At 40.8% G+C, this 18,363-nt stretch overlaps 1 protein-coding gene across 2 annotated transcripts; it reads left to right on the forward strand.

Annotated features, from left to right (window-relative positions):
• The first annotated feature begins 781 nt into the window (after positions 1-781).
• PLP1 (proteolipid protein 1) lies at positions 782-16,073 on the forward strand. 2 transcript variants are annotated; one of them, XM_011385085.1, is made up of 7 exons: positions 782-988; positions 9,278-9,464; positions 9,944-10,205; positions 11,284-11,452; positions 11,933-12,006; positions 12,814-12,879; positions 13,973-16,073. In XM_011385085.1, the coding sequence occupies exons 1-7, from the start codon at positions 985-987 to the stop codon at positions 14,042-14,044; spliced, it is 834 nt and encodes a 277-aa protein (XP_011383387.1). In that variant the 5' UTR covers positions 782-984; the 3' UTR covers positions 14,045-16,073. The 2 variants fall into 2 exon arrangements, with proteins under 2 accessions (XP_011383387.1, XP_011383388.1); XM_011385086.1 differs by having other exon boundaries at positions 9,944-10,100.
• The last annotated feature ends 2,290 nt before the right edge of the window (positions 16,074-18,363 follow it).

An 18,363-nucleotide genomic window follows, 5' to 3' on the forward strand; every position in this document is an offset into this window, starting at 1 on the left:
CACTGGCCTGCCCTCAGCTCTCTGATAATACTACATTCTCAGAATGGGATATTGGCTACCTGAATCTCAGATTATGTTCTTGAGTCAATTACCCTCTTTGAAAATCACCTACATCCCTAACTCTGACCTTTTTCTTTAGCCTATTCTGTGAACCTGCACAAGTCTGGCCCCATCTCCAGGTCTCTGTTGTCCTCTTGATAAAATTATAACAATTCTAGCCTTTCCCAGCGTGGTCAAAATCTGTTTGTGGAATCAACAACTTGTATTTTGTCCTCATTCTGTTAGAGGATTTGGAAGAAATTGTTTTAAAAGACAAATTTTTCTTCTCTATTGTGTTTCCGGAGCTAGGTTGGGGAAGGGTACTTATTTGCCAAGGAGTGGGGGGAGGGGAAAGGTGGACAGGGCCAATGGCAGCTGTGAGTGAGAGGTAGGGTTGGAGCCAGAGTTGAAAGGACTCTGGGAGATAGCAGGTAGGTTTTTGACCTTGACCCCCTCACCAGAGCTACTATTTCCATGGCTTCTGACACTTGTGCTGCCACATCCTACACCAAATAGATCCAAGGATCAATTGGAGGCTTCCAAAAGCTCTTCTTTTTATTTCCAGCCCCAAACCACATTTCCAGATGTCTCTGCAGCAAAGTGAAATTCCACACAGACAGCCTTAGGGAAAAAACAAAATTGGCAGTGAAAGGCAGAAAAAGAAGATGAATCCCTTAGAGAAGGGAATATCTTTAAGTAGGTGGGGGCAAGAGGAGGAGAAGGGGTGGAAGAGAGGAAGAGGAAAGCAGGCCTGTCCCTTTAAGGGGGTTGTCTGTCAATCAGAAAGCCCTTTTCATTGCTGGAGAAGAGGACAAAGATACTCAGAGAGAAAAAGTAAAGGACCGAAGAAGGAGACTGGAGAGACCAGGATCCTTCAAGCTGAACAAAGTCAGCCGCAAAGCAGACTAGCCAGCCGGCTACAATTGCAGTCAGAATCCCAAAGATATGGGTGAGTTGCAAAAATTTTAGCATGGAAGACTCAAATAGGCAGAGGAATGTGCAAGAGAATTTTCAACTTTGAGATTTCGGGGTTTTCAATGGTTTAAAAGAGTTGTGCTTTGGCACTTGTTTTCTTTTTAATTCCTTAGCACTCAGTTAGATTAACTCTTTCTCTGCTGTATTGAGAGTGATGCTTTATTGCCAAAGAATTCCAGCAGCATGTGTAGAGTCTCACAGGTCCTTGGAGAGAGTGCCCAGTGAGCTGGATGTGGTCATGTGTCTTCCTACCTCTTCACTTCCTTCTACCTTCTCTTTTACCCTGGTTCCCAGGCTCTGATAATGGGTGTGTCAGCTAACATCCCTGGTTCTGCTGGAAGCAACTGAGTGTTGGCTAGCCCTCAGATATACTAAATAACTGCTTGCTTAATACAAAATTTAGACCCTGTTTGATAACGATAGGAAATTGGGGAATTGGGCAAGATGGATTCAGGCTTGGCCATGACTGAGGAGGCCAATCTTAAGTTTAGGAAATTAAAATAAAGTCTTCAATGGCTTTACCATGGGGGATAGATATAAGTAGGTATGTGTGTATGTACCTGTGTGTGTCTGTGTGTGCACATGTGTATGGGTGACCATATCTAACAAATATCACAGACAGCCTTCCTGAGGGCATGGCCTGGATTCTAAATCTCTCCCATGACAAGGAGGCTGCTGGGACCTCAGAGCTCTTGCTGATTTGGCTGAGTACTGAGGGCTTTGACAGGTTCTATAAATAGAGAAGCTATGAGGCCTGGTTTCTGGTAGTGTCTACTCAGAGCAAGCTGTGCAGAGCACAGGGTCTTTGTCCACACAAGATGCCACACAGGTGTGTAGACATTGCTCACATCTGGAAAAACAAGAGCAGCAGCTAAAATGCATCCTATATGAAATGAAAATCAATTGCCCTGTGTATTCGCCATCAGATGTAGTACCCAGAAGACTCCAGCAACATCCTGGAAGATAGGTTTCAATTCTATTAAGCTGGTGTCAGCCTTTAGGTTGTTTCATCGTGAAATGCCAAGAGAGCTCCTTGAAGCATGTATTCAGGTAGGATAATTAAGAAGGTAGAGCACTGGACTAGAAGTCAACACAACCAAATTTTAATCCCACATCTGCCACATATAAACTTTGTGAATTTGGGTAGGTCATTGAATTATCACTTCTTCATCTGGAAAATGGAGACCACAATAATAGTTTTGTATACTTTCAGGGTTGTGAAAATCAAGTTATAATGATGTGAAAGTCTTTTGAAAATGGGCAAGCAAGCTCGATAACAATTGTAAATCATGATAATACTGATTATTATACAATCCCTTGTATACAGGCTGACTTTTACTTTTTCCAAAGTGGTTGGGTTTTCTTTGTCTGCACTTGGTGCTCTGGGTAAGAATTATTTGACCAACTGAGAGTGTCCAGGTGAGAGGTGCATGTTTGAGAAACTCAATTCCTACCCAAAGTAACATTAGAAACCCTACCTAATGTCAGGGCAGCTGCTTGGGTAGGTTGTGAATTAAAAACAAAGAGTGAAAAATGATGCTAAATATAACTTTCTCAGAGTATTAAAGCCCTGAGGAAAAAGCAGGAACAGATAAAGTGACCACAGGGACAGTTTCCTGTTTTGGAGGCTGGATGATTTCCTCCAGGGCTGATTGCCACAGATAAGGGCACTGTTGAGGTCATGTATTGGATCCCAGATCCTAGTAGTGGGCGATACGTGGGCCAGGTGTACATGACTTTTCAGTTATTCAATAACAAAATATTTCAAATATTCTGTAAATAATAGACCATCTCCAACAAAGAACTGAATTGCTACTACTTCTGACATGGAGTGTATGGCTATTTAACAATCATAGTAGACACATAATATCATGGAACTTGGGGTTGGAAGGAACTTGAGAAACTGAGTGAAATTGCAGTTCAGGAGTCCCTTCAACAACAGCCAGTTAAATATTCCTACAGCCTCTCTTTAATCACCTCCAGGAACAGGGAGCTCACTATCTCAACCATATAGAATCCCATAAGATTGAAAGCAAAGGGGAACAGTGAATTTAATAGTGTCTGCACAAAAGGTTTATGAGGGAAATAATAGTTCATTAAACCTTGTTCCAACTTGGGAGGAGGATATTCCAAATGAGTCTTTGAGATAACAATGGAACCAGAAAAGATCCAAAGAGCAGTAGCTGATTACTCTCTGCTCAGTAACACAATGCCATTACTGAATAGCAAAACGTTGGCTCCTGCTAGCTTGTTTCTGAGAACAGTGACTGTTACCCTGGTAACCAAACTGTGAGGCTTCTCTCCAAAGGTGGCTGTTTGCCCAGCAGTGTAGTTTTGGCTGGCTGAGAGTGAATGTAGCCCAGGCAAAAAGTGACAAGGCAGAACAGGGGTCTAGTTTTACAAAATGCCTGAATGCTGACTGAATCCCACCAAAAATGCCATTAGAATTCCAGGAGCTAAAAAGAAAGAAGACCCAAACCAGCACATTCACTTACTCTTAGAGACACTGACTGGAACGAACACAGATAGTCTTCCCCACTCCACCTCTCACCTTGGCTCTGCAGAGCCAGAGGAGTTATTGGAGAGCCAGGCCAATTGAAAAGTCTGCTCTGCTTCGAGGGTCTTTCATCTTGGCTCTGGGCTAGGAAAGCTAAGTTTACTCAACAACCTGACAACCAGAACTGCTCTCCCAAAGCTATCTCAGTGTAACAAGGCTCAAGAAACACCTGGGAGTTGGATGTAGGGGGAAGTATAGTTTCCAAACCCATCAAGGCAGAACCCCAGACAGTGGCATCTTTTTTCTCTTGTTGACTTTTTGTGTATTATCTCGAAGCCCTGAAAACCATACTTAGGATTTAGTTCTTGGCCTTGAAAGAAAGCAGCAGTAGGAATGCCCTCATTGTCCACAGAACTTCAGGTCTAGCGAAGATCTAGTCAGGGCAGTGAACTGATCAAGAAGGCTCACATCAGCCATGGCAGGCAAACAGCAATTTTCCTTTCCCATTGTCAAGGTCTACCCAGTGCCAAACTTTCATCAAAAGCTTAGCAAATACTGATAAATTAATTCCTCCTTTACTATTTTTAAATGGTCCTAAGGGTGATCTCTCAGCTCTGTGTTGACCTCTGAGCTCTCTGTCAGACATGACTCTGGAAAAGAGTCAGTGACATCCCAAAGAAGGTAACAAAGTTCCCCAGATCAGCTTCACACTGCAACCAATGAGAGGAGAAATTGGTGGGAGACTGACCTAAGGAATAAGGTATGGAAACTGTTGTCTCTTAGCTTAGTGTCAGGTGCTTCTCTTTCACCTTTCCACAGTGTGTCAGGGAGAGTTTAACAATCAAGCTTTTACCCCAGCCTCCCAATGTTTGGGCATAAATCACTACATGTGCGTGTGCATGTGCGTGTGCGTGTGTGTGTGTGTGTATGTGTGTTTGGGGAGGATCAGGGAGTATAGTAAACAAGGTGTTCCAGATGTTGTTGCTATGGTAATAATAATTCATATTCAGAGAGAAGGCTGAGATTCCTTTTGGTTTAACTCTGTCCGTATGACTTGACTATCCAGCAAGACTGGATAGTCTTGGATTCCCATGCCCCAGTGGCTGCAGGCTCTTTCTAGCCCTTGAATGTGGTGTCAGTATTGATTTCATGTAGGAAAGACAAAATTATAGGCGGGGCTTTGTCTGACCAGGATAAGGCCAGAAGCAAAATCTTTGTATCTAATACCTCCTGATGACTGTTGTTTTACTCCTAGAACCCACCCACTGATCCCCATCCATTCCCAGTACCAGTCACGGCTGTCTTAGCATCTTGGCCCTGTCAACTGCTTATAGGCCCTGATCAAGGAGTCCTCTGTTCAATGGGGTGAGGTTAAGGGGTGGGTTCTGGGAGGAGGGTAAAACTGTAGTGCAGATTAGAGACCTAGGGAGATGGGGCCAGTTTTTTACTCAATGAACTTGCCTGTTGTTTAGCTCTATTGTATAGGGTTCTATCTCCCCCTTTGTCAGCTGGATTCAAGGGACAGGCTGGGAATTGTTCAAGGAACAATTGGTCTCTTTCTACCATCCCATTTGATGAAAGCCCTTCCTCTCCTTCCTTTGATAAGTTCACAGACTCACAGTGAATTTCCATCATGGAGCTGGTCCTTGAGGCGTGCCCAGGGCATGGGAAAGGAGGGAGGGCTTGAGAGCTCTTGGCTCTTGCTTAAAGAGACAGTATCAGGATCAACACAGTCCCTTCGTTAGACATGGATCTGGATAAAAGTCACAAGGGCCTGTCGATATTTGTCAGACTCCTGTGAAGATCATTAGTGAGAATGGCTTGAAGTTCTATCACAGATTGATTAGACCTAGTTTTGAGAATTTGTAGATAAATCTAGCCAAAAACAAACATTTCCCTTTTGCTTACATTTTGCCCACAGATTTTGGTTATATAGTTTTAAACATTAGATGGTAGGTAGCTTTAACCTTTGATTCACAGACATAAGTTTCTTCTCAAAAAAGCTGTACGGTCTTTGAAGAAAGGAACTGGTCCTTATAATTCCTTTTTTTTTCTCATAGTATCTAGGTTGCTGCTAACGTGCTTAATAATGGCACTGAATACACATAAATAGAAATAAGAGGAAAGTACTTTCTCTATGACCTCTCATTAAAGTCAGTTGGTTTAATCCAATTGGGTTGTATTGAGTAATATTATTACTATATAGTTCTTTTATGCCAACTCTCTATGTCCCAGGCTGTACTTAGTCTGTAAATGTGAGAATGTCGCTTAAGAAACCCAAGGAACTTCTCCAGAATCTCTCACAGCCTTCCTGAATCACACCAATATCCCTTCAATCATAGTGTTCTGAAATGGGGAGCCTGTGGCTTTAAGCTCTTCTTCTTACATTCCCATGTACATTTCTTGGGCTGTGAAAAATGAAAGTGAACCCAATGAATCTTTCTCAGATGTTTTGGTTGTCTACTACTTTAATGAAGACACAATTTCTTGCATGTTATGAGTTTTTCCTAGTTGGAACCCCAAATTTGATTTTTTACTTGAACAGACTGACAAATTCTTCACTTTTGATGAACTCATGTACCCCGAGAACAAACATTTCATTTTGATTGCAAAGACATGGCTGTCTGATGCTTATGCTGATATTGTTGAACTGTTTATAGCTCAACTATCCAGGGCTGATTATTTCTGATTCCATGTTAGAGATTCATTAAAACCTATGTTCTTCTTGTCCCTTGCTTTGAGCAGCAATTTTGGAGCAGAAAAAGATGTGCTAAGTTATTTGAGGTCTAAGAAAATAGAATAAAAATGGGTGTACGAAGAAAGAGTATCATTTGGTGATTCAGAGTTGCTCCAGAGGCCTAACCCTTTATTACCTAGTAAGAACACTACATATGACACTCTGGTTTTTTGGATGATGATCAAAGGATCAGATACACTAAAGAGGATTTTCCTTCTTCTTTACAGCCCTGGAAGGGGGCATCAGCTAAAAATTAGAGTAGAATTATCTGGTTAGCAAGCATTCAAGTTCCTTCACCCCTGATCGCACCTGCACCATCATTTAGCCCTTCCCAGGATGAAAAAGCTGGAGTGAGTGAGTGGGCACAGGATGTTCACTTGTTAGGATGGATGGCTCTCCTTACTCTAAACAAACAGTTTTGCCATTGTTCACTGGGTCTAACTCCCTCTCCACCCTCAGGCTTGTGGGCCCCTGTAGAATACCAATGAGGTTCCTGAGATCTCAGAGTAAAACAAGGCTTCTTTGTCTGGGGGAGCTATGGAGGGCTCTGTCCAAGTGCTGACCCCGTGTTAGGGAGAGAAGGAACAGTGGGGTCACTGACCTTCCCCTCCCTCCACCCTCAGGCTTCAGAGACCTTCTTTACTAGAAGAGTCTAAGAGTTTTGGGGGTGGGGAAGAGTTGGATATGCAGAGAAAGAAAATGGCAGCACTGTTTATTTTCAAGCTCCTTTTCATGATTTATAAGATGCAACTAGTATCTTAACCTGTTGTGAAAGAGGAAGATCAATTTCTGAAATGTTTCAACTACTATGTTTTTCTCTCTGATGTATACATGCATGTGTGTGCACATTTGCATGTGTACATGTGTGAATGTGCATGTGCACGTGCATGCATGCACACATGTGTGTGCACAGATACACACACACACACACACACACACACACACACACACACACACACCCCGTGGGCCAATTCTGATGAGACACTCTTGCCAAGCACTATTGCAAAGTTCAAAGTTCATGCTAAGTAAACTCTGCCTCCACTTAAGGCAGCACAGCTAGAAATTGCTTCCAATAGAGGCCGTGTTTTCTGACATCAGTGCTTCAGTTCTTGGAAAAGGAAAGAAATTCAGCTCTACTGCAAATGTTAACTACTTAATTTGCTTGGCTTGGGCTTCCAAGCCTCATCTCTGGTGTGATATATAAGAATCTTTGAGAAAGAGGCTCTTTGAGGACCAAGGAAGGGCTGTCATTTTAGGAAACAGTGGAAAATAGGACTCACTCATTCTATGGTTCTGAAAACAGAGACAAATGCCTCCACCTCAACTTTCCCATGATAGAGAAAATTTGGTCCTTCGGAATCTGTTCACGTTGATGCAGTTCAGCCATGTAAATCACAAGATGGTCAAGCATTCAGGGCTAAAAGGAAACAGTACTAGTGTTAAGAGGGTCTGGCAAAGGACTCCCCTGGTCCCTGTACCCTGGTATAGACAAGTGATCTTTGCATAAAAATCGAAACCTAAATATTAATACGATTTATTTTGTTTTTATAAGGAGTCCCAACATGCTTTTCCAAAATAGCAGCTCCTCAGCATATTTGCTGATTATTTGTGTGTGCGCATATATGTACATATGTACAAATAATTCATGCATACATATAATATATAAAAATACAGAAACAATTCATATATTATAGGTATATATTATATATGAATAGATATATAAATTCTGTGTATATGTGTGTATGTGCATATATATGTATATGTGTGCATATATATATATATACATATATATATATAATCCTTTTCTGAAGAGATTAACATTTTTATTTCTTCTACTTTTTGGAGATCAGGCCAAGAGGCCAGAGGGAGCCATCCTTTCCCCATCTAGTCAGTCATCTACTTGAAAATTGTTGTTTCACTCCATGTGACACTTTAGAGCATGGGGCTGGTACTTGGGGCACAGCTATTCCCGGAGTCTGTGATTTCTTGTGTGCCTTTCCTGTTTCTCAGCCGGTCTGGGAATCTCAGGGACTGTTAACATTTTAGGACACCTGTGCTCCCAAGCCCTGGTGTGTTTTCATCATGCCAGGAAGACATTTCATGCTTTGCTGACTTTGTATAAAGTCTCTTTGTAGCTATTTTGACAGAACTGTAGTGTAAGACTGAGGATGGGGACATTGGCTAAGCTGTAGTATATGGGGACAAATCAGCCATACAAAATATTCAAAAATTATTAAGCCTGCCTTTTTATTACTGGAAATAACAATAGTAATTCTCCCATTACCATCTCCTGTCCTCTGCCAGTTCCCTCCTTCCCTTTGGGCTGCTTTTCACGTATCTGGACTAAGAAAAATCAAGCATTCTATGCAGAACATACAATTTTTGGGAATATCCAGGAGCATGCAATCTCCAAAGTTACCCCTATCTGGAATGCTCTTCAAGGCCCAAATCCTATCTGGCTATACTTATATCTCTGGCTTGCACTCACTCCTTCCTGGAACTCTAAGTGCTTTAACTCTTTGTAATCACTTCCTTGACTGCCTGGGATTGTTAATTGAAAATATTAGGTCTACCTAACTCATTCTTCTTCAGTAAACAAGACTCCCATATGGTTGAATCTGTCTTTTATGTCTTCACATCTCACATAACATCTAGCACAATGTTAGGCACATAGTAGGTACTCCTTAAGAGTTGATTAATGACTAAATCAAACAAACCAGAATGATAAGAAAGGAGAGAATAATTGCATAATCTCTCTGGCTTGCTACTTGAATTACTGATTATTAAAAAAAAACACCTCAATTTCTGGGAAAGGTAAAGATTTATTTTCAAGAATGGAACAAAGTATGGCTTGGGAGTCAATCTCACATTCCAGAAGCCTAAAGTTCTAAATTCTCCTACTTTTGTATTCTGGGGTGACACTCTGTCCATGCATGTGAACACAGGGCCTGACTGGTCTGGCAGAGAGGTCTGAATGACATGAGCTTCCTATTGTACATCCATGACTGTTTCCTGTTCTTTTTTCCTAGGCTTGTTAGAGTGCTGTGCAAGATGTCTTGTAGGGGCCCCCTTTGCTTCTCTGGTGGCCACTGGATTGTGTTTCTTTGGGGTAGCACTATTCTGTGGCTGTGGACATGAAGCACTTACTGGTACAGAAAAACTAATTGAGACCTATTTCTCTAAAAACTACCAGGACTACGAGTATCTGATCAATGTGTAAGTACCTGTCATTCCACTTAAACCTCCTCTTTTCCCCTCTCTCCATGTTGTAGATATAGAACTCATCAGTACCTTAATGGTTAGTGGGGGATTGGTGTGACACCAGAAATGATTCCTGAATTTTTCCTCTGTGTGCAGATTCCACCTGTGCCACATCTGAAGCCCTAAGTGAGGGGAAAGTGCCAATTTCAGAAAAGAGGGGTCTGCCTGCCCACTGCCCCCTGCCCTTGCTTTCTCCCATGTATTCTAACTTTTGCTCGGTAAGGTTAACATTGACTGAGTTGGAGCCTCTGCAGTGGTAGGTATGGAGAACTCGGGTGAAGCCCAATGACTAGACGGAGGAGGAACCTAGTGATCCTTCTAAAGAATCCCTATCCTTGTTTAGGTGTCCACTCAAGTGTCCACTTATGCGGGAAGGAAACTAGTTCCTCAATTAATAAGATTCCCTGGTCTCTTTTGTTGATCTGTTAATGCAGGATCCATGCCTTCCAGTATGTCATCTATGGAACTGCCTCTTTCTTCTTCCTTTATGGGGCCCTCCTGCTGGCTGAGGGCTTCTACACCACCGGTGCAGTCAGGCAGATCTTTGGCGACTACAAGACCACCATCTGCGGCAAGGGCCTGAGCGCAACGGTAACAGGGGGCCAGAAGGGGAGGGGTTCCAGAGGCCAACATCAAGCTCATTCTTTGGAGCGGGTGTGTCATTGTTTGGGAAAATGGCTAGGACATCCCGACAAGGTGATCATCCTCAGGATTTTGTGGCAATAACAAGGGGTGGGGGACAATTGGGCGTTAGTCTGTGGCCTCACCCCCACCCAAGGCTGGGTCCTTTCCAGGGACCTGGCTTTTGAGTGAGGAAGTGTTGGCTACAGCCCAACGAGAAGGTCAGGAAGAACGTGGTGCCCAGCTGGCTTAGCCTTGCCTTTAAAAAGTTCCCTAAAAATTTTCATCTCAAAATGAAAAGCATGAGTTTTGTGGGATGCTTTGTACAATCAGACCATTTCTAAGCCATCTGTTGGTATCCCTTTACTCCCCCCAAGAAGGGACCAAAACAAGAGTAGATCTGACTGCCCAAGAGTCTAAAATGCTGCCCATGAGATTGAGATATAGGTATCTGATTTGAGAGAGAAGGTGGATCATGGAAATTAAATAATTGACTCCAAGGTGGAATTCACAATATTCTGGGGTCCTACACATTTGGAGGTCCCAGAGGGAACTAGGATAAATCTGCATATTTAATGCTTCATCTTTGTCTGAGGGCTATCCGTGCTTCTACTGAAACACACATTGGTTTTCAGTCTCTAGAGTTAAAGGTCCTTTGGGGGCTGAACATCTGTTGGTGATGGTGATGTCTTTTGTGTCTAGCAGTTGGCTTAGAAAGGTTTTATTTTTTGGATATGAAATTCAAATCTCCTATTGGCTTTGTTCAATGACTAGGGATCAAAAATCCGGTGACAAGAAATATTTTTTAAGCTCAGCCTAAGGCGATGAATGGCACAACTTTCTTTCAAGATCTGTTTTGATTTCTTCACACCTTATCTGCCCAAAAAATCTCCTGAAGCCTCTCTAACCCAGGGATCCTTCTCACTCCAACCTTTACCCATTCCCATCACCCTCCGTCACGTCTGGGGCCAGTTCTCTAGTAGATACTGCCAATGACATTTGACAGAGGTGCTCTGCTTACTAATTTTATTTGGTGGAGATCCTTGGAATCTGGTTTCATGTCTGGCACATGCCACTCCAGGATCTCTCAGTTTGTGTTTTGACATCTGCAGGCTAATGCTGATTTCTAACCACCCCATGTCAATTGTTTTAGTTTGTGGGCATCACCTATGCCCTGACCATTGTGTGGCTCCTGGTGTTTGCCTGCTCTGCTGTGCCTGTGTACATTTACTTCAACACCTGGACCACCTGCCAGTCTATTGCCTTCCCCAGCAAGACCTCTGCCAGTATAGGCAGCCTCTGTGCTGATGCCAGAATGTATGGTGAGTTAGTGCATGTGTACCTTGGCACCTCAATCTTCTTATGGAAGAACTATGTATTTGGTTCTTCACTTAGGGTAAAGAGGGTGGTAATTATGAGAAAAAATAAGAATATGGATGCCTGGATCTTAGCTTGTTAATCTTTCTCCACTGAAATTGGAAGGATTTCTTCCTTTGGAAGGAAACTTCTTGGAAGTGAGGGGAGTTTTCTTGGCTGCACACAATGCTCTACCCTAGTTGACTGCTGTTCCCAACCCAGTAGCAGCACGTTTCAATAACAAACTCAAAATTTCACAACTATTCAATACCATCTGCTATTTTTTTTTTTTTGTAAATCTTTAGAAAAGAGGATCCTGATTGTTAGTAGGGTCCACCTTTTCAGCCAAGATAATTAAAGATGGAAGATGGGCTCTGAAGGAAAATCTCTATATGGCCCCACAACTCCGTGAAGCTCACCTCAGTTGACTTGTGTGTCTTACTTAGGTGTTCTCCCATGGAATGCTTTCCCTGGCAAAGTGTGCGGCTCCAACCTTCTGTCTATCTGCAAAACAGCTGAGGTGAGTGGGCCATTTGGGTTACTTTACAGAGGAATGTCTAGTACCACACAAATTCCTACACATGGACTTCCATTTCAAGGACCACAGTTTCTCTTTGCTGGATTTTGTCTTTTACAAAATATTGGCTGAGTACACCTGAGCCAATGAGCATAATGGTAAAAATATCTATATTCCTTAGAACTACATAGAAAGCTTTCCATTCCAAGATTTCCTCCCTTAAAAGAAATTTGTAGCTTTAGGTAAATATAGAGCTTAATGGTAAAATCCCCCACATGAAATTTTTCTTTCTTTTAGTTAAACACCTTATCAAGAACATGGGTTGTATACAGAGACATTCATGGATTTTACAAAACACCTTCAGTTTGGAACTTTTCAATCTCTTATGAGAAGTAAAAAAACAGTACATTTGAAAAAAGAAAACACTGTATTGAGAACAGATAATGTGCACAAATGAGGCAGAGGAATAAAAGCAAATCCCAAGAAAGAAGGCAGTAAATAATTTATTTGAAAATAAAATGTTGGCTTTAAATTTTGCATTCTTAGACACAATTGTAGAAAAACAATTGATTAACATGTTTTATGAGTATTTTATGAGTATTCTGTGTTCTGGGTTCTATGGGGCTAGGTGCTATGGTGTACATTAAGGAACGGGAAGACTAAACTAAGGGAAGTGACAACTTAGTTAAAGATGCAGAATTAACACACAGAAAGAGAAAGATATCAACACATTCAGAAAGCTGCGTTCATGATCTACAGTGGACCATATTTTTGCTGTTGCAAGAAACAATTCTCTGCATTTTCTTGCAGTTCCAAATGACCTTCCACCTGTTTATTGCTGCATTTGTGGGGGCTGCAGCCACACTGGTTTCACTGGTGAGTTGTCTTTGAATGATCTTGGCAAATCAATGGTCCTGGGATAGCTGGTGTCCAGCTATGCTGAAAGGCAAAAAGATAGACTCTTTCTAACCTTGAAATGCTGGTAGGAAGCTACTCGGAAGAGAAAGAGAAGTGTAGAGACTGTGCAATTCTACTTTGGGTTGCCAAGGCAGAAAAACTTCAGAAATTAGACAGGAACAAGAAAAATGGTGTGAAGAAAGAGGAGGTAAGAGATTCATAGTTAAGAATGATATTATTTAGCATTTACAGAGCATGTAATATTGCCAGATGCTTTACAGTCATACATTACAATGAATTCCCAACACATCCTCATCAGATCAATGACAAGAACACTGAAATATTATTCAATATGGGTTTTCCAAAGCCTGGGATTCTATATACTGTAAATAGAACTCTATCTTGGACACTCTTTAAGGGATTTAGTTACTCTCTTGAAAATACCTAACAGTATGTGAGGATTGTTATTACTATAATGTGATTCTATGTCCCAAATCTTGCTGATGGTGTTACAATGCAGTGTCAATGTAGTGTGTTTATGGTTCAGATTAAAAACATAGGGTGAAGCAATTCATCTGAAGTCATTGAATAAATGGTCAATGTTTAAGAATAAACTTGAAGAACTCCTGCCTCCTACTGCTGAGGTTTTTATAACAGAGATGAGTTGTTTCTCATTTTCTAAAATAAACTGATGCATTAAGCACAGGAAGGCTATAATGCATAATGTGGTGTTGTGTCTACAGCAGGAACTGTGTGACTCCAGGTCACTCAGACATGTAGTTAGAATGATAGCAGAACCCATGTATTGTTCACTTACCTCAGTGCTAGGCCAAGCATAGGTGTGGAATAAATCCTTGTCGAGTTTCTTCTCTGGGCTTGGACCATTGAAAGGAAATGTCTCAGAGAGGACTTCTAGTCAAGTATACAGGGCTTTGTTGCTTTTTATGGAACAGAAGTTTTTCCTTTATTTAGCTATGATTTTATTTCGACCCTTCCTCATTCCTAAAAGGATTGGAGGAGGGAGAGCTTTCTTTTCTACTTTCACTCATATTCTCCCTTCTGTTCCTTACAGCTCACCTTCATGATTGCTGCCACTTACAACTTTGCCGTCCTTAAACTCATGGGCCGAGGCACCAAGTTCTGATTGCCTGTAGAAATTTCCTTTTCTCTAATAGTGAGACTCTAACCACACAGCCTAGAATATTGCATCTCCCATTTTAACTCTTTGCCTTTGTCACTTACTGGCCCTCTTCTTGACAAGTGTAACAGGAAAGGAGAGTCTTGCAGTGATTAATGTCTTTCTGTGGACTCTTCCCTCTTACGTACCTCTTTTAGTCATTTTGCTTCACAGCTGGTTCCTGCTAGAAATGGGAAATGCTTAACATGGTGACTCCCCAACTGCAAGTTACAAAGAAATGGAGGCTCTAATTCAATTTTCAAGCATCTCCTGAGGACCAGGAAGCGTTTTCTTTTCAAAGGGCACTTCCACTGATGGAAACGAAATGGAGAAAAATATGTTCAGAGAAGGGATATACCTGGTCCCTTGTCATCTATAGGGGGCAAATATATTCTCCTTGGTGTGCAAAACAGAGAACTCACTCTTATCTCCCTATTACCACTGAAGATAGAAGAAAGAAAAAGAATGACAGCAAAACAATATGAGCATTTGCCCAAATCTCCCTATTGCATCTGGGAAGGGGTCAAAGCAAGGATCTTTCACCCATAGAAAGAGAGCACTGACCCCAATGGCAAAGGACCATTTAAACTCTAACTCAGCCAACCTAACTTATAGCATAAGGGAGCATAGTGTCTGTGTAGACAAAGGGGATACCTGGCCTTACACCTCGTTAGAGAGAAACAGGTGCTGCCAGAATCTTCTCCTTGAGAACAGCTACCATGACAACCCTGGGGTTTTCAAGGAGCTGAGACTAGAGAAACTAGCTCAGCTGAAAAAAGACTGGCTTGAGCAGCAGTTGTTAGTGGCTAACAGTGTAAACTGAGCCAGCCCTCTGGTAGACACAGGATAGATAACTCTTTGGATTGCATGTCTTTTTTCTGTTAATTAGTTGTGTACTCTGGCCTCTGTTGTATCTTCACAATGGTGCTCTTTTCATGGGGTATTATTCATTCAGTCATGGTGGGTGATTTGAAGATCTTGATTTGTTTCAGAATGATGCACATTTCACGTTTTCCAGTTTGTTTATCACTTGGTTGGGGTTGTACCAAAAAGGTCTGGAGAATGATTCTTTGAATATAATTCTTTAACAAATGGAAATTGGATGTTAAAAATCACCAGTGATATGTAAAATTGGCTTGTTCTATGCATCTATTGGGATTTTCTACAAATTACTTTGTTTTTCGAAGAAATAGATTTGGTGACTTTGAACCTCAATTTGAATAACCTATTATTTTAAACATTGGTTGATCATTCTTTCCGGCTAGTGAGAGATGGTTTGATTTAGCAATGATACATTGTGTGTTAAAGAGTCATATTTAACATACAGATTATTCTTTCCTGGTATAGATCTCGTAGCTGAATGTATTAGTCATCAGCTATTCAGTTAGCAAGCTTCCACAGAAAAGGAAAGATGGAAAGAGTGTGAAACCTGAATAGCTCCCAAGTTTCAGTCTTCTCTTTCTTATTTATTAACTTTGGGTTAAAAAATAAAAGGCCGATTGGTCTTTATTGAAGAAAAGATTTTAGAGATATGACTGTAGGTGCCTCTTTTGTTGTAAAGAGTTGTTTTGTTGTTTTGTTTTGTTTCTCCCAAAGTGGTTTCAGCAATGTTTAAGGAGATGTAAGATCTTTACAAAAATACACTTGATATTCATTTTCAGACTGGTATACCAGATAAGCTTCCAGGCTGCATAGAGGGAGGAGATGGAAAAGTTCTGTAAGAAACCAATCAAGATCAAAGAAAGTGAAGTAATCCATACCTTGTATTTTGTTTTGATTTAATAACATAACAAATAACCAACTCTTCCCTGAAAACCTCCCAAGCATACATACATACATATACACACAGGAAGAAAGTTAATCAACTGAAAGTATTTCCTTCATTTCTGATATAGAATTTCAATTTTAACACACATAAAGGGTAAACTTTTAGAAACTTATCTTAAAAAATGTATTTTATAAAATTAAAGAAAATAAAATTAAGAATGTTCTCAATTAAACATTGTGTCCTTTGAGTGAAGTATTCTGTTTAACTCCACAATAGAACTCGAATAATTGTACTTTTATTGTGCCTTGTCCAAGAAACTCATTTATTTTTCAGGTTGCCAGAGTCATTCTCACAAAAATTCTCTATAATAGAGTAAATAAATTGCTTCTAATTTTACGTCTGGAAACACTAAGAAATAGAGGCAAAATAAATTACCCAAAGAAACCCAATAAATACATATTTGAACTTGGACTAGAACTCAGATCTTGATACCAATTCATTGCCTGTTTTAAGGTTTCTTTTCTCTTAAGTTGGGTTTTAGAGTGTTCTGCTAATTCAGGGTCAAACATGTTTACTTCTTTAATATGATAATGGTGCCCAGTACTGGTATGTTTAGGATTAAGTTATTGTCATCTTTTCTTTGAATTGTTTGAATTTTCCAATAATGAGCCCTTAATGCTTTATACATAAATAATGCTTATCTTTTTCTGAAAAGTACTGGATGAAAGGTTTAATGTTGGGAGCAGAGCAGATATGGTAAGGGCAATATAAATTTAAACAGCCTGTGGCAGGACAGTATTAAAATAAATTAGTGACATCTAATACCCTGATTGGCCAGCCCAGTAGCCCACTTGGAACACTGCATTAATTTCCTGTCACAACCTGAGGCTAGAATCTGGCACTCTTGGACAGCACTCTAACCACCAGCCTAAAGAAAGCTGACTTAAAATCTGCTGTAGATTCATTGCCCTGTAGTTGAAGCCGGTAAGGAGCATGGCTGGAGAGAAAGGAGACTAGCTGGGGGCAACAAGTCAGTCATCAGTTAATAAGCTCCATTTAAAAGTAGCTTCAATTTAATCTGATTTCTGTTTCACCACAATTAATATTTTGCAAGCAAGTCTGGTTGGATGACTTTAAGACAAAAATAATAAAGATATGACAGGGACTTATTTTTAAACACTGGCAAACAAGGACACAACACTGTACTTTGGAGAATGGATTCAGGATGCTATAGAGTGAATGTATTTTTGCCTCAGGAGCAAGAAGTCAGTTCCCAAGAAAGCTGTGTTCTCCATTTGCCCTTATTTGGCTCTGCCCTCTGGGATCCATCTATAGATGGAGTTTTCAGGCTCTCAGAAGCTGAGAGCATCTCCAGTATATCAATTGAGCCCATTGTTCTTAGCTCTCCCACACACCATAAACCTCAGTTCTCTGAACTGAAAGAGACCTCTTTGTATTTAGACCAATCAAAGATCAAGATGCAGCCATATAAACAAGAAACATTTTCTTACAGCATCAGTTGTGTTGCTTTTCCTATCTTCAGGGTCAGTACTGCATGCAGTTATGCAGGGCATGGATGCTGCATCTTTAGCCAGAGCAACACTTGTTCATGCATTAATTCAGTCTACAAACATTTATGGAGCACCTACTAAGCTTTTTGCTAAACTCTGGGATTTTGAGTTTGGGAGTGGTGTGGGTAGAAAGGTGATAAAGATATTATCTTACATTCAAGGATGTCGCTTAGCCTCAATCACAGCAGAGAGGTCTCCCAGAGTGGAGTGAAGTGGATGCAAGAAGCATGCAAGAAGCAATCTGACCAGCTGACTGCATTGGGCATCTGAATTCTCCTCTCAGTATGTGGGAGAGGTGGTGGTTAAGGGCCATCACATGGCTCTCGTTCTCTCAGCCCCTGAAAAAAAAACAAAACTTCAATTTAGAGTCCTGACAACTTGTGACTTGCTCTCTTATGTCACCCTGCTTCTGGCCTTACATGTGACAGTATTATGCACACACTGTCACAATGCATGTGCATGCTTTCACCCACTCAGTCATCTGAGGAGTCAAAGAGCAGGCACATGGGTCAGGATTTACACAAATACGGGCTATTTATCATGGTTTTTATTTCCAACCAGGCTAAATCTCAGAAGCCATAGAAGAATATGATAAGATACAAGGTACTTCTCTCTTTGAATTTCCTTACTGTGAGCACAGAGTGTGTCTATTTTGACATTAACAGTTAGCTTGATGAATATTAAGTAACAAATGGAAGAAACATTCATAAATAAATAAAAACTTGACCTTTTCCTACATCAGTAACAGGTAAGGAATTCAAGTCAATATCTACAAATTGGGAAAGATATTCCCAGTTTACTCACTTGCTTTGAAACAAGCAACCATGTTCTGCACAAATTTTGTTGTCCTGCAAAGTTTTGATGTCTGTGTTCCCATTCTGAAACTCTTTGAATTGACCTACTTTATTCAAAAGGAAAAAAAAATAAGATAAAGTAATGAGTATTTT

This window comes from Pteropus vampyrus, unplaced genomic scaffold (genome assembly GCF_000151845.1).
Source record: "Pteropus vampyrus isolate Shadow unplaced genomic scaffold, Pvam_2.0 Scaffold653, whole genome shotgun sequence".
In the NCBI taxonomy this organism is placed as follows: domain Eukaryota; kingdom Metazoa; phylum Chordata; class Mammalia; order Chiroptera; family Pteropodidae; genus Pteropus; species Pteropus vampyrus.